The 15,638-nt window shown below is 40.9% G+C and overlaps 1 protein-coding gene across 1 annotated transcript; it reads right to left on the bottom strand.

Moving 5' to 3' along the window:
• Nucleotides 1-898: 898 nt before the first annotated feature.
• LOC134633301 (sulfotransferase 2B1-like) lies at nt 899-15,396 on the bottom strand. Its single transcript, XM_063482179.1, has 6 exons — nt 15,202-15,396; nt 4,550-4,761; nt 3,701-3,827; nt 3,405-3,499; nt 3,113-3,293; nt 899-2,561 (listed from the first exon to the last, which is right to left on the bottom strand). The coding sequence occupies exons 1-6, from the start codon at nt 15,338-15,340 to the stop codon at nt 2,452-2,454; spliced, it is 864 nt and encodes a 287-aa protein (XP_063338249.1). The 5' UTR covers nt 15,341-15,396; the 3' UTR covers nt 899-2,451.
• Between the last annotated feature and the right edge of the window lie 242 nt (nt 15,397-15,638).

Raw genomic sequence — 15,638 nt, 5'->3', positions numbered from 1 at the left:
GAAACAACAATGAAATGTTGAGTTTATGTAGCACTACACATGCGAGTTTGTTCATTGTTTATCATTTTTGACTATGCTAACCTAAACTTAAAGAATCTGTGAATGAAAATTAAGTTCAAGTTATGCAGTCAAAAAGCACATATGGGAGTATATCTTAATATTTAAACTGTGGAAATATTTGACTAAAAAGAAAACCTCAGGAAAGGTTGGAATACCAGTTCTTTGCAAAGTAGCAAAAGGACTGTTTACTGCAGGACAAAGCACAGTAGTTTTCCTCTGACTTTAAGTGGAGCAGAGGAAAGATTTTGCCAGTGTGAGTAAACGAAAACAGAAAAAATTAAGTCATTAAATAGTTACATATTTACAAAGATTGCAAACTGTTAATGTGTCCAGGAACATTTGAAACAAGAAAAGAAAAGCGGTGGAAACTATGGGGGGGAAAGAGGCATTCCATAATCGTTACTTATGATTAGTTTTAGTAAATTCTTTCCCTATGCACCCACGTGAAAGAGCAAAAGAGTTCATGTTCTGACAAAGAAAGAATTTTACAGATAAAGATTTCCCTCTAAACTCCACCCTGCACTTAGTTATTAGAAAAAAGGATTTGCAGTAGTGATTCAAACAACTACAAACAATTATGGAACAATCTTGCGTTCAGTTACTGCCAGCTTTTACAGCATGACCTTTCAAAGGCTGTCTGTTCAGAACCACACAAGAAAACCCTGCCTAAACCATTTTACTGGTTTATGAGCCAGAATGACTTCATAATGTTTGCTTAGTTAAGGTTTGTAGCTTGCTACTGAAGATTAAATAGCAAGCTAAAGAAGCAGATCATTTTGGGTCTGCTAATTCTTTCTTGACAGTACCATCTTTTCTGTGAGGCTGAGCAATCCCACTGCTGTGAAAGCAAACATGATAATCAGTATGACACCATTAACCGTCACTGGTTTTATCTTCTCATACATTTTGTGTTTTACTCTGTGTCTTTATGGTCACTTCACAGCCTGTCATGGCAGATGACTGAGTCCGGTTCTGCAAGATGTATTTTCATGCTGAAATAGAGTTCTTCCTTCCCACTCTCTCCAAGGGCTTTTTCATAAGGGATATTCTGATTGTTGCTGTTTTCTGTCTTATACTGAATGATCTTTACCTTATAATCTAAAGTGCCTTCAGATGACTGGTGATGTAAAATTGCATTGAACTGAATTATGATTTACACCACTTTATCATTGATGTCCCATACACTGCTAGCTTGTACCTTCTTTCTAACAATATTGTACATGTAGTAACATTTAGCAAACATGACTTAGGCAAGATTTTAGGGCTTTAATCTGGCACAATGAACACTTTAACAGACAACAGGATGTATGATCTGAGCTACAGAGGGTAGCATAACTCCTTGCGACACTTCGGAGCATTTGACCAGAAAAACACACAGCACAGGAAAACTTCCATACTTGTGCAGACCTGTGTGTGGATGCAAAAGTATTATATGTAAAGTTGCATTGCACCCAAATGTAAAAACTGTTTCATATTGAATAAAGGCATAAATCTACTTAACCTCCTAGGACCTGACATCACATTTTGGGTTATTTAGATCAAAATACTCAGTTTTGCTCTACAAGGGCCTGATATCCACTTACGAGGACATTATACTGCTACTGTTCTATCAAAATTTTAAACAAATATCCTCATATGTGGCTCTTATTTTTCTTAAAAACAAAATTAAGGTTAAAAAAAAAATCTGGTAATTCTTTGTTTTTACATTCATCAGGCCCCAATGTGACCAAATATCAAAGAGAAATTAAAAATGCATGCCGTGGAAGAGTTCAGGTCTTAGGAGGTTAAGTAATGGAACAAATGTTTGAGCATTAGAATATACTTTAATTATGCAGAATATATGCACTATATTACTAGATCATAATTTTTGAATGTTTATATCACATGCTTTTAATTACTTGTGCATGAGGGGGTAGCTTTATCTGTAACAATATAGCTTTTTTATCACATTTTATGCTTTAAAATCTGCAGAATAAGCAACTTAAGAGTTAATATAAATGGTATTGAGTTAAAAGTACATCATTTGAAAGTTTGGAAGCAGAAAACAAAATGGCATAGAATAAACAAATACATGTTACATTTTACTGGTCCTATCGTCACTCTCATTCAGTGACATTGGATATTATAAGTTTCACAGTTCTCTAGCCTAGTGGAAAATTATTTCGCGGGCTCTTTCAACATCACCACTGAAGTGCGCCGACCCTGACAACCCCCTCACTCCACCAGGGTTTCACTTAAACAGAGTTGATTTTGGTTTTGCACCAATCAGAATGCTGTTACCAGTTTTATGTTGATAACTACAAAATTACCTCATGAATACATATCAACAAACCATTTAATGCTCTACTTTGTTTCTCTAATTCTATGATGAAATGACTTTCATTTAGTCTTTTAATCCCAAACAAATTTATATTTGACATCTTTCATTTTGTCTTTGTAAACAGCATCAAAGCATTCTGCTTCTGCCTCTGTTAGCTGATTCTTCCAGTCTCCAGCAATTCCTGAAACACAACACACAGAGAAGAGTTAAACCTAAATTAAAGGAACTGTTGTGTCCATTATTTTAGACTTTAAATCTAAAATTCTGTTACAGTTTTTCTCAGTTCCTTACGTACTATTACCAGGCTTATAAGCTAAAAATCGAAACCCTATCTCAGGTGATCATTTAGAAAGTTGTTGGTTCATTTCTAAAACCTAGGTAGCACGTCCAGGTGCAAACACAGAGTCAAAACTATTTGCGCACCAATTAGAACCTTTAAAAGTCTGATAAAAGAGCGCTGGGTCAGTGATGCAAAGGAGGAACACAATAATCCAAGGTACTCCAACATTTTCCTGCCTGCATACTTTCATTTTAAAACCTATGTCCACATTCACCTCCTCCCAGAGTCCTGTTTAGACATGCCAGTCGAGGCTATAGGGGGGGTAAATAAGAGATATAACTCATGCTATTTCACCATACAGTACAGCTTCAAAACCAACATAATTCGGGGGGGGTTTGACGGGGTGGGGGGGGGGTGCGGTAACCATTCTCAGTAGTATTACAAAAACACACCTTTCCTGAAGAATTCAGACTTGCTCTGGTCCATCAATTCTTTAGGAGCAGCCGAGTAGTTTGACATGCTGTTTTTCTTCATGTTCTTGAACAAGCATCGGTCTGCTATCTTCTCTATTACTTCAGTATCCAGAGATTTCTCCATGAACTGAGCGATTCTGGTCACAGAGTCCTTCAGGTCCTGCACCGTGCAGACAAACACCGTTCAGCTCATGTTCTTACCACGACTCTCAGTGTACGACTCTTTTTTTCATGTTTAAATTATTTGGAAGGCATTTGCAGTTCTTCTCACCTTTAAAAGTTCTTCATAGGAGATGTACATGATAGACTCTTTATCTTTAGCATTGAGCCAACCCTTTACATGGTCAAACCAGGAACCAAATATAACTAAAAGAAAAAGAAAAGATTCCCTTTGAGTTATTATGAATACAATAGCAAACGTCTCTGCACTAATGGTTCAACTTCAGCAATCCTTAATCCTCTTGTTACCAGTTGTAAAATACAACTGAATAAAAGGCTAAATGTCACCTGCTGTTCTAATACAGAGTAAATGAAGATTGTATGTTCCATAAGTGTAACAAGAACAACCTTCTCCATCTAGGAACTTCTGGAGGAATTCGCTCTGTGGGCCTGGTTTCACCAGGAACGAAGTTGACCCGAAATAGTGAAAAGCAGACGTAAACACATCTTTGGGGTTCCTCATGACATAGATGACCTGGAGTAATGACAAATCATTACTTCACTTTAAACATTCAACATTTAAGTTTGTAGCTTTATGACCAAATAAAACTACAATGTATGTTTTACACAGACAAAGCACTTTGAGTTCATAACCTGTCCTTCACATGCAATCACAGACCTTCTCACTGGTGATTTTTTTTGTATGGTTGCTTACTTTGCCATGCCAGACACTTGGACACAGGCACAGCAGAATACAAACCCTGTATTTCTTATAGGAACTACTAAGTAATAGCCTGAGGTCTCATAAGAAGCTGTCAGTGGTGAGTAATGAAAAATCCCCTGTTCTTGCTGTTGTGTCTTTTAAATTGTGTTGTAATGTTCTTTCAGCTACTTCATTTTCTTTCCACATCAGTTCTCTGTGTGGAGGAAACCTGACTAAGACTTTCACATTTTTCTCCGACAAGTTGTATACTCAGTGTTTTATCTTCTTTCAGGCTAATATTAGGGGCTGTTGGTTACATGTCTTATATTTTACAAGTATTCTTATGTTGGTTGCCTGTGCTACATTCATATTTTAAACCACTCAATTTAGATTATGCCTGGATGAATCACAGCATAACTATGCCAATTATTTATTATTGAGGAGGAGAAGCTGCTACTCTATAGCAGGAATTAAAGAGACCCATAAAACATCCCCTTTCACATTTAAATGAACAGCTTTAATGACCCACGAACCAAACTATGTGGCAGACCTACCTTTGGTTTAACTTCAAAGAAGGATGGCGGCATCATGCTGTAGTGGAAGTGAGTTGTAAACATGCGTGGAGACGGCCTCTTTTCAAGGTTGAGGGTGCGGGCTCGATTCTCCTCCAGCCATGGAACACGGTCCCAGTTGTGAAGAGTCTCTACGGAGGCCGGATCCCCTCCGCTGATGATCAGAGGGAGAATCTCCTGCATCCATGTCGTACCTACAAAAAAGAAACAATCTCATGTTTTGATTTAGCTTTTATTTGGGCCTCCCAATATTAGAGCTATTAAAGTGTCATTGTACACCAACTTCCTAAAATACAGTGTCAATTTTGATTAAGCATGCCTCACTGTCCCCTTGGTAACAACTTCAAGTTGTTATTTTGAAGCCTCTATTTCAATAAACAGAAAGAAACCATGGCTGTCACTGTCACGTCTACGCTGGCAGACGTGGAGTGGAGAGAGTGTGAGGACCTAAACGCAAGCATTGGAGAGAGAACAGAATTTGAACTGAAAGTGAGCCTTTATTACAGCAGAGCAGAGTACAAACAAAAGCAAAATGTGACAATGACTAAACTAGTAAAACCTGAAAAAGAAGTACAAAGAAACTAAAGACCTGAGCACCTGAGATGTGGAACATGGAAACCTGGAGCATGTAAAACAAAAGCAATGGCAAAATGTGAAGCAAAAAAACCCAAAAAACAAACAAACCCACAGAGTGGGTTCACAAGACACGACAAGTCTACTCAGGAGGTCAACCGCAAGACAGTTCAGGGGGTCAAATGCATGGGAAGTGGCGGCGGCGGAGACGAAGTAGGTCAGGAGGCCGACTGGGAGGGAAGTGGCGGCAGGTCTGGAGTCCACCTTTCTAGGCTATTAATTGTGAGTCTTCGCCGTCAAAGTGGCTGGTGTTGACATGACTTGGTGGATGGACGTGGACGGGCAGGTGTTAGGAATAAAATGAGTGCAATGAGCACACATTGCGATGTGCTCATTAAAGAGTTGGCACTCAGTTTTGAGGGTCAAATCTTCACTCAGCGCTTTGACTGAATTGAATTATCTTGATTAACATGTAGAGTGCAGAGGGTTTTTGCAACACGCTTACACATCATACTGGGCTGAGGGTGTCCGAACAGAATTTCCCAAACTTAAATAATAAATAGAATCAGTAGCATGCTATTAATAATCAAGGCAAGTCAGGGAGGCGTCTTCTGTTATTCCAGGAAGAGGAGCAGATACGAGGTGAAGTCAGACGTGGACGGAAAGAGGAGAAGATCCGGCAGGGAGACAGCAGGACTGAAGAAGACAGTCATAATAATACATTTTATTGTTGTGGTATAAACTGTATGGCGCGACTTGAGGCAGGCAATGGCTGAGCGGACTCAGCGGACCCCTGCAAGCCTCCAGCTGAAACAGGAGGCTGCAGGGGCTTGGCTGAGGCGAAACAGGGCCAGCAGGGGCAGAAACCTCTGGCTGAAGCAGAGCTATCTGGAGCTGTGCAGGGCACACAGCTGGCTCAGGATGCAGCAGCTGGGGCTGCGCAGCCCATGCAATCTGATCGGGATGGCTGGCTGGATGAACTCGCCTAGCTCCCAGCTGACGGAGGTGGAGAAGAAGGCTGCACTGCCTCCAGGAGTGCAGAGCCAGCTGAGGTCACAGACTCAGCCTCTGGGGGGAGTTTCAGTTTCTGAGGAGCCCTATTCCACAGTCACAGTCTCAGAATAAACAATCTTTGGAATTATTATTCCAGACCAGGGAGGAGCGGGAGTAACACAGTTCTTTAAGTCCTTAGAGCAGATGATTCTGTCTCTGAAAACACAGACTTTAAATTTCCAGGCTCAGGAGAAACGTAATCAAAGGTCGGAGAAAGTCCACTACCAAGAGGAAGCTGGAAACCAGGCTTTGTAGCCGGCTAGCTACAATCTTTATGACCATCACGGTATTCCTTATTGGACCTCTCCAGCCACTGATGGCACAGTAAATCCACTGTGTGAATTAAGTCCTCCCGGAGCTCCTCACAAGGAGCGAGTGTTGGGTCCATGTTGTGGCTAGATTGTTCTGACACTTCTACGCTGGCAGAGTGTGGAAGGGAGAGAGTGAGAGGACCCAAACGCAAGCATTGGAGATGGAACAGAACTTGAACTGAAAGTGAGCCTTTATTATGGCGGAGCAGAATACAAACAAAGCCAAAGGTGAGAATGACTAAACTAGCGAAACCTAAACTGGGAGAAACCTAAAAAACAAGTACAAAGAAACCTGAGACATGGAAACCTGGAGCATGGGGAAACACGAGACGTAGAAACACAAGGGGAGATGCGCAGATAATCCGGCAGCAAACAGAGGAAGACAAATGGCTTAAATACACAAAGGGATAACGAGGGAATGAGACACGGGAGGACAGCACAGCTGGGAGTACTCAAACATAACGAGACAGGGAGGAAGCAAACCTAAACACACTAAGCACTACACAAGGAACTATCAAAATTCTACAGTAAACATTAGGCACAGACTAAGACGCGGATTTGACTCTGAGACCAGGAGATATGACTGACTAGGGAGAAGGAGGGAACATAGTCTGGACACAGGAGCTGCATGAACATAGAGAAAAGGGTGAGTAGATATGAAATGTGGAATACAGCAAAGGCATACAAGCAGAACCTAAATCCTAGAAACTACAGAAAATAACTAAGAAACAAGAAATACAAAGACTATGACATGAATAACACTAAATCAAAGAATATTCAAAAACCAGAAAACGCAAACCCTGCGTCCCCAGACTCAGTACCGTGACAATAACCAAGGTTTAGAAATTAGTGAGTTCCAGAATCTTTCACCTTAATGTACTAGACCAGATATATGTTTCACTTGTTTGCCTTACCTTGTGATTGTGCATAGTATGTTCAGGACAGTCTGTGGGCATTTTATGTTCTACTCACGAGTCTGTTACTGAAGGGTCTTTTGACCGATCTTTCTGTACAAAGCGAGCTTAATGCAGTATTCAAATATTTACTATAGGCCCACAGTTGTCAGCAGAAACTCGCTCACCTCATTTCGTGACACTGGCAAACCTGAGTGAAGTTGGCCGCCCACACATTCTTCAAATTTAAAAAAGTTGATGTCAAACATTTGTGCTGATTTGTGCTGCAAAAAGTTTCGTTTGTGCTGCTCAGATCTGTCTTGCCATTCTAGCAAAACTGAATGCTGGCTTGACAATGAACCAGTTGTACACAGTTCCCTAAATATGCATTCTTCTCTTGTAATAATGAGAAAGCTTAAACTAAAACACAATAAGCCATCCATTTTTCTTCAGTTAGCACTGTATTTATTTAACTTTTTAAATTTTATCCAAGCTAAAGTCCCTGTCTAAGACAGAGCTGATCTATGGGGATCTAGTCCACTTCCTGTCCGTCCTTTTAAATCCATCCATCGCCCGCTGATTGTTTTTGGTATTCACAAATAGTTTGTAGAGAATATGTCCAAACTCTAATAAAACTTCACTTGTATTCCTCCGTTTTTGCAAGTAAAAAACACCATTCTGGTAGTGAATATCACATTTTAAGTTGTAAATACACTGATTCTCATATAGATTCTCTACTCTCCCAGAGTATTCAAAGCACTCCATACAACATACTACACTCGCCAATTCTCACAAGCACTCTAACTACATTCACACTGATGGATGCATCAGAGAGCAACTGGTTAGTTAGTAGGGGTTAATATCTTGCCTATGGATACTTGATATGCAGACTGGAGGAGCCAGGGATCAAACCACCAACCTTCTGATAATTAGGTGACCTGCTCTACTTACTGAGCTACAGCTACCCCCAGCTGCTGGTAGAAATGCTCTGCTGTCTGTGGCTTTATGACTAAAAATCAACCGGATGTGGTGACATGATTCATTGTGCTAAAAGGGCAAGTAGCATGTAAAGTCATATATCTATTGTCACAGCACCTTTAATAAAAACATAAAGAAAAGTGCCAGAAGACATTCTTGAGCCTTAATACTACGCAGCACATTCATATAAGGTATACAGGGTCAGTCTCTTTGGAAAAACCAGCATTGTTCCAAAAAGTGATTCTGTGATTTTTTTTTTTTTATGTTATTGCTCATCTTGATAAATAGAATGTACTGAAAATATTTTACAAGGGGTTTGTATATAAAATGAAGAAAGGATGCAGGTATAATGCACTAATACAGGTACAGTTGCTCTGTGCAACTATACCTGTATTAGAATCAGTCCAGTCCTTTTTGCTCACTTAAAATCTCTTTAAAGACCTGTCATTTCATATTTGTCGCACTTCTGCTGCTCTCTCGATAATATCAAAGTCACTATGCTAAGAAAGGCCTGCAGCTGCTAGCTTGTAACAGGACTGTTTAAAAACTAGTGTTGTGCCAAAAAAGTGACTTCCAGTATTTCCCAGAAAATGATTGTTATAAAAGAATTTCTTCTAATCTGTAAAACATATTGTAACCCGAATCAGATTTGTGGGTTGTGCTGCTGAATAAGGTTGAAGGTGTAATTTCCCTCCCTGCCACTAGGAGGCGAGTATGCCTTGAGATGACTTTCTGTTAGCTAACATTTCCTTTTGTGAAAGCCATTACTGTGCCCCCCCCCCGACTGGCCACTCCAGGTGCCACCCCGAAGCTAAAACAAGAAAATTCAATGAAATATGAACTGTACGATTATGGGTTCACAGTGAAGCTCAGATATCTGAGTGTATGTGAATGCAGCATGGGCTTCTGCACTATGAGCATCATGTTAGCAAAGGAAGGAGAGCCAAGCACGAAAGACAGCACCGCAGAAAACAATTTTTCGGCGAAAGATTAACAAGTTAACATAGCTGGACTGGCCATCGGGCATACCGGGCATTTGCCCGGTGGGCTGATGACTTATTTATTTATTTATTTTTGTAACGGCATGAACAATGAAAGGTGGTGGGTTGGCCAGATGCTGGCCGATGTGTAAAAATAACTTAGTTGTTTGGTGGTGGCTATGGCGGAGCTTCCACAGAGGCCAGCAGGTGGATGAGGGAAGGGGAGGCAGGAGGAGGAGAGACCCAAGGCGGCCACCGGTCCGAGTATCAGGTGAACTGAACTTCAGGTAAGAAGTTATGACCTGCAGTCTATCTGGGTCAGATATAAACCAAGTTTAGGGGTAGTTTATTTTCGTTGTGCTGACTTTTTACAGTCAGTTACGATAACTCGTACTGCGTGCTAGCTAGCATGATGGAGTTTCTACACAGGTGGGTGCTATGATTTTACTGATAGTGAACTTTATTTTATTCATAAGGTTAGTTAGTAGAGATGCCAACGGCTCCTTAAAAAATGGAATGGTCCCTCATTCAGAGAAAATATTACACGTTTGGTATTGAGCTGAGAAGGGACGCAGTTTGTCCCGTACTTCAGCTATAATGAAAAAAAAGACACAAAGCTGGAGTTATTCTGTCGTTACGCTGCACAGCTGCCTCTTCTCCTCTCATCCTCTCCCCTCCCTCTCCTGTTCCTACTTCAATCGTGAAACTGATCAATGATCAGCTGATCGGCTTTTCTCTCTTGTTTGTTTATCGCCCACTTTGCGCCAGAAAGAGGAAACCAGCGGACGTCGCGTTAAACAACAGCAGCACGTTTAAGCTTGGTCAGCTGTTGTTAGAATTTATTTAATATTAATTTCTAGTATCAGCTGATGTTTGCTGGAGCCACAGCTGTAAAAGCTGCTGGTCATGATGTCGGTTTGGATATGTGGTGAGAGGGAAACATGCAGATGAAACCAGGAGATGTCCTTACTGAATCATCAGAGCTGAACAGGTGATGGAGAAACAGGTTTACCTTTTAAGTGACATGGATGAGTTGAAGGGAAGTTATGAACTGTTTCTGAGAGACAAATAACACCAGAATCCTTTTCTAAGTAGCTGACAGCTGGTAACTGTGCAGGGGCGGGTCTAGCAAAGTTATGCCAGGGGGCCAGGTAGAGCATTAACAGGGAGAGGGGGCACAAAGAAATAATTTTCTTTCTTATTCTCATTTAAAATATCTAGCTTTTATTAAATAATTATCTGAATCTTGCGAACAAAGTTTTTATCTGATGTAAAATGTATAGAAATCATACATATACCAAAAAGACAGTGTACATCACTGTCACAACAGCGTTTGTTTTCATTCAAAGGCTATATGGCTTTAATACCTGGTGGGCCGGTCTGTAGTCAAAATGCCCAATTTTTTGTCCCAGTCCAGCCCTGCAGGTTATTACTGGTGGTGTCACCATGCCAACTGACTGTATTTCATCATCAGCCAGTGTTGTTCTTTATACATCAATATTACCAAAGTTAACCATAAGGCAGCATAGAAAGTATTTACTTGCTTTCAGGTTTCATTCTAATGTTAGTCTTTTCATTTGTTTCCCCACTTTTTTCCTGTTTCAAAATCAAAGTTTGTAAGAAGATTATCTTCTTTTTTTAATAGGCAGATAAAGTTTTGCATTGGTATTGGCTAATTTGCTAATTGTATGTTAAAAATGTTCGTATTTTAATATTCAAAAATGTTTTTGCCCAAAACATATGTGCACTATATGTCAGTAAAAATACTATGCAAATATTGCTGTCCTTGAATGCTGAATAAACACTGACAAAGCACTGATTGTATCTCTTGTACTTTATCAACGCAGTATCTAAAAACTTTGCACCGTAGTGCAAATCTCATTCTAGTTAAAATCTCATTCTAATAAGAGTTAAAAGTGCATTCGATTATTAGGTTTATAGGGTTATTGAATTATGGTTAACGGTTGGTAGGATCTTTTTTTAACATTATCTGCCAATTACATCTGCCACCCTTCTCCAAATCTGTGCCCCTACCTGGCCCCCCCAACAAAAATTTTCTAGACACGCCACTGGGCAACCGCCAAATTAGCTGAAAGATCCCGGTAAGGAAAGCTAAAATAAAAGTTAAATTCGCAATTTATCTTCACATACTAGTAGTTAATAGATGGCTATTAATTAGGATCTGAAATCTGTGAGATACGGCCGTGGGAAGCTGCGTCAACCGGGCGAGCTATCTCACCACGAGCTCCGGTAAGGGATGCCACATGAATGTTAGCGCCATAAAGACATGTCGTTGACTGCTGTTAATCTATTTCCTGTTTAAAAACAACCAGTCGGAGTTGTGATATTTATGTTTAAAGTACTGTAACGTCACTGATTTGCAGATGTTTAATTTTAAGTGCTGAAGAATATATCAAAATGTGCCCACCTAACCGCTAGTATTAAGCTACTGCTTAGCGATTTCTGTGTATTTCTGTGTGTTCTAACATTACTGTGCTCTACCACACCCACCCACACACGCAGGGCTTGGGGTGCAGATATGTCACCAGGGTGCAGGGGAGGCACTCCCCCTCTGTCCCCTTCTGGCCACCTGTGCCTCAATTTTATTCTGCAACCTAGACATCCACATTACTCACACTCTCACATAACACATACATATAGGGCCTTGGGGGTGGGCACGTTTTACAGCATCCAGAGGATGGTCGGTGTATTCCAACCCACCTCTGGCGCTGGTGCCCTACCCTCAATTTTAATGCATATAGACACTGAGGGTTTTCAGTGTCTATATGCATTAAGGGACCTGGGATATAGAGTATGTTTGGGGAGTGTGAATGTCTGTGCAGTGTCTACTTGTGTCTGTCTACACGTTGGGTAAGTGCCGAGTATTTGGTTGTGTATATGGGGGTAGGAATGCACATTTGAGTCTGCGTGCGCCTGTTCGTCTGTGTCTATATGTCAGGTTGGGCCTTAGACTCGACCTCTCTGGGAACATCTCAGGCCCTCCAAAGTACGGAGGCCTATCTCCCCTCACCACACTCCCTGCCGGTGGCTGATACCCTCAGATGTTGGTGTGCTGGTGGTTCTTGTCGACTGGTGCTGGGTGCTCAGGTATGTACCGGCTCACTCCTGGTGGCCAATTGGCGGGGCCTGGCGCCTGTGGCCCAGCTGGGCCCTTTCCGGGGCGTGGGGGGCCCTCAGACCTCTGGTCTCTGGGCCTGAAGCTCAGTCCTCTCTGGCGCGGCTGGCTGCCGGCAGAGCCCGCGGGCACGCCACTGCAACCCCCTCTGGCCTGTGCGCTGTGGCTGCTGGGTGACCTCTCGTTTAGGGCTCTACTCAGCTCTTCCCAGGAGGGTGGCACGGTTCCCCCCCTTTGGTGGTCCTCCTTGGGTCCTCGTACTCTGGGGCCTCTGGATGTCTGGGGCCTGGATCTCCTCCATTCCTGCTTCACGCCCTGGGGGACGGGGCTTTGGCTCCCCACACTCCCTAGCAGATCGTTACATGGAGAAACCTTTGGAATACAAGCATGCTTATCCACACAGGTGTACACACGGGTGTTCACAGACACAAACTACACCTTTCTTGGCTGCTACCTCAAAGCACATTGTGCGCTGTCTATCTTGCGTGCTGCACAATAACATTTAATATTTAGTATCTACTGTTATCTACTGCTAGCTAGTTTATTGTGATGGTGCTGTATTTATTATGTTGCTCTTTTTTGTTTGTTTGTTTTCTCTTCTGTTTTTTTTTCTCCATACAGGTGATCCAGGTGTTTTGTTTGTTTTCTCTTTCTTTCTTCTCCCCTTTCTCACCATCTCTTCTCCCCTCTATTTTTCTTTCTCTCCCTCTCTTTCTTTCATTCTTTCTCCCTGTCCTATCCCCCAGTCATGTGTGTCCCGACTGTAACAACCGAAAATAGAATAAATACATATTTATAATAAAGGTCAGTCAAATGAACCAATATGGCAAGGCCATGATGATCCACTTGGTAAAGTAAATCCGCTTGGCATCTCTCTTGGCCTTAAGACAACAATTCTGATGGCTAAAGATCCAAACGGGACAGGGAAAAAAAAAAAAGTTAATTCATTTGATAAAGATGCAAAAAGTTCATAAAATGTGATTATAAAATGTGAGGGATCTCATTACTCTGTTGAAGTATTAATGTTTTAAGAAGTTGATATATTTTTCTGAGAAATAATTCAAGTTGAAATATCTTAAAAAGAAGAACAGTTAAAAGCGAGCTGTTAAAAGGATAAATATGTGAGAGTGAATCTTATTTATTCTTAAAAGGGTAAATATAAGGTATATTTTCTGTTGCATTAAAACCTTGTGTGATGTAACTCAAGTTATTTCATGATGGTTGAGACATTGTATAACTAAAATAATTTGTTATACCTGAGCAATACTTGACTGAACGATGAGTGATGGAAGAAGCATAGATAAAATAGTAATGTATGCACTGTGCACTGTGTGCATAGATTGTTTTTTGACCAGGACTAGATCATTCGAGATCTGAACCCTGTGGGTTCAGTGGCGAGCCAATCCCAAGAGAGTGACTGTAGACGGACCAGAGTAAGGTGTGGCCAGCCGTGGGATTCATCTTCAGCAAACCTCAGGACTATAACTACATTCCTTGACACAGATAAGACTAACACTTTAAAAATCTACCCGGGTAGTGTTAGAACCAGTGGACCGAAACACACACACACACACACACACACAAGGAACTCTAATTTCTCTTTCCAAAGAGAAGTGGACTGAGAAGCTCTTTAATTGAAACTCTTTGGTGAATTTCCTTAAAGAGGATGTTTGGTTTTGATTTTATTTTTGAGCCCTTTAATGTGCATTTGTGCACTGTAGGAAGCCGGCTTTACACAGGCAGGGTTTGTAAACTTTACAACTTTCAATACAGTTTCTATCCAAATCACATCTTATCTATCATTGTGTGGTTCCTTCTCTGCTGATCCTTTCAAGGCTCCATAGTCTTACCTAGAACTTTCTGATACTGGTCCAAAGTTGTCTAGACGACAATTTAATGCGTATCTCATATTATTTAATTGTAATACCTGTTACAGTATGCCAAACACATCTCTCATGAATGAAATCCAGTCATTTTGAGCTAGAAGGAGCATTCCTATCACGAGGCAGATTCTTCATTTATCCAGCGTTCACTGACATCATTTATTTATTTATTTATTTATTTATTTATTTATTTATTTATTTATTTATTTATAAGAGATCTTGCCAACAGGGCAGCAGAAATTACAAATACAACACTACAGTTCTATAGAGATATTTTAAGTGGACTAAAATGACTGGACTAGTTATACAATAACACAGAGTCATAAATATACTCATGAAACAGGTAATTTATGTGTTTTATAACCCTCATACATTGCTTCTATAGACTGTAGTCAACACAAAGACATTAGGCATAAATACACACGGAAACATCGGCAATAACTTAGTGGCAGACGGTCACTGGTGATCCAGAGAAATGAGGTTCTCAGGTTTGGGGTGAATTGCATAAATATTTAGACGCCGGGCATCTCTTACCTGTTTCTACCGGAAACTCAACGGACAGTCGGGGATGAGAGCTTTCCAAAAAGGTTCCCACATTTAAAATAAACCCCACAATGAAATTTAATGCTAAATACATACCATTAAAATGGTCGCATAAAATGAAGAGCAATCCTTGTTTTAAACGACGTAACGCCAGGACGATTATATAGTGTAATTGCTGCTAATAATAAGAAAACGACAGGTTGAAAAATCCTCTTCCAGCCCACTAAAACAAACCCCTCTTTAGCATAAAAGAAACCATTTGCCGTCGAACTGCAATCACTCACCAGACTTGGGGTACGTTACAATAAGGATGTCATCCGGACGAAAAGTAAACTCCTCGTAGTACCTGAGGCTCTCGGGCGGATGGAGACTTGAAGGCACATAGACGCCTTTGTGCAGCGTGTATAACTCTGTCTCAGTCATGCTTCAACAAGCAGAAGCAGCTCACTGAAAACAGCTCTGAGAGCTTCGAGCTGAAAAACTGTTGGACTTTGTCTCAACTTAACGCACTATCACTGTTTTTGTAGCTCGAGGCTGTAGCGCCACTCCCGCTTCTTCTGTGGTCTCGCGCTCGCTTCTGTTTGCGTCACTTTCCAACAAGTGTGCGATTCTTCGTCAAAGCTCAAGTATTCATGACCAAGTAATCATTGAACGATTCGTGTAAAATTCAAGGACTTAGTAATACACAATATATTATTTATTTATTTTTTCATTGTTTGTT

This window comes from Pelmatolapia mariae, linkage group LG8, assembly GCF_036321145.2.
Source record: "Pelmatolapia mariae isolate MD_Pm_ZW linkage group LG8, Pm_UMD_F_2, whole genome shotgun sequence".
NCBI lineage: Eukaryota > Metazoa > Chordata > Actinopteri > Cichliformes > Cichlidae > Pelmatolapia > Pelmatolapia mariae.
Note: the sequence above shows the minus strand (reverse complement) of the source record. Positions and strands in the feature narration are given on the sequence as shown.

Bases quoted from the DNA above. Each gene is read 5' to 3' on its own strand.
- LOC134633301 (XM_063482179.1), bottom strand. From the start codon at position 15,340: ATGACTGAGACAGAGTTATACACGCTGCACAAAGGCGTCTATGTGCCT. The intron at 3,828-4,549 runs GTAGGTCTGCCA...TCATTACTCCAG, and splicing joins TCTTTGAAGTTAAACCAAAG to GTCATCTATGTCATGAGGAA. The intron at 2,562-3,112 runs GTGTGTTTTTGT...GTTGTGTTTCAG, and splicing joins GTCTGAATTCTTCAGGAAAG to GAATTGCTGGAGACTGGAAG.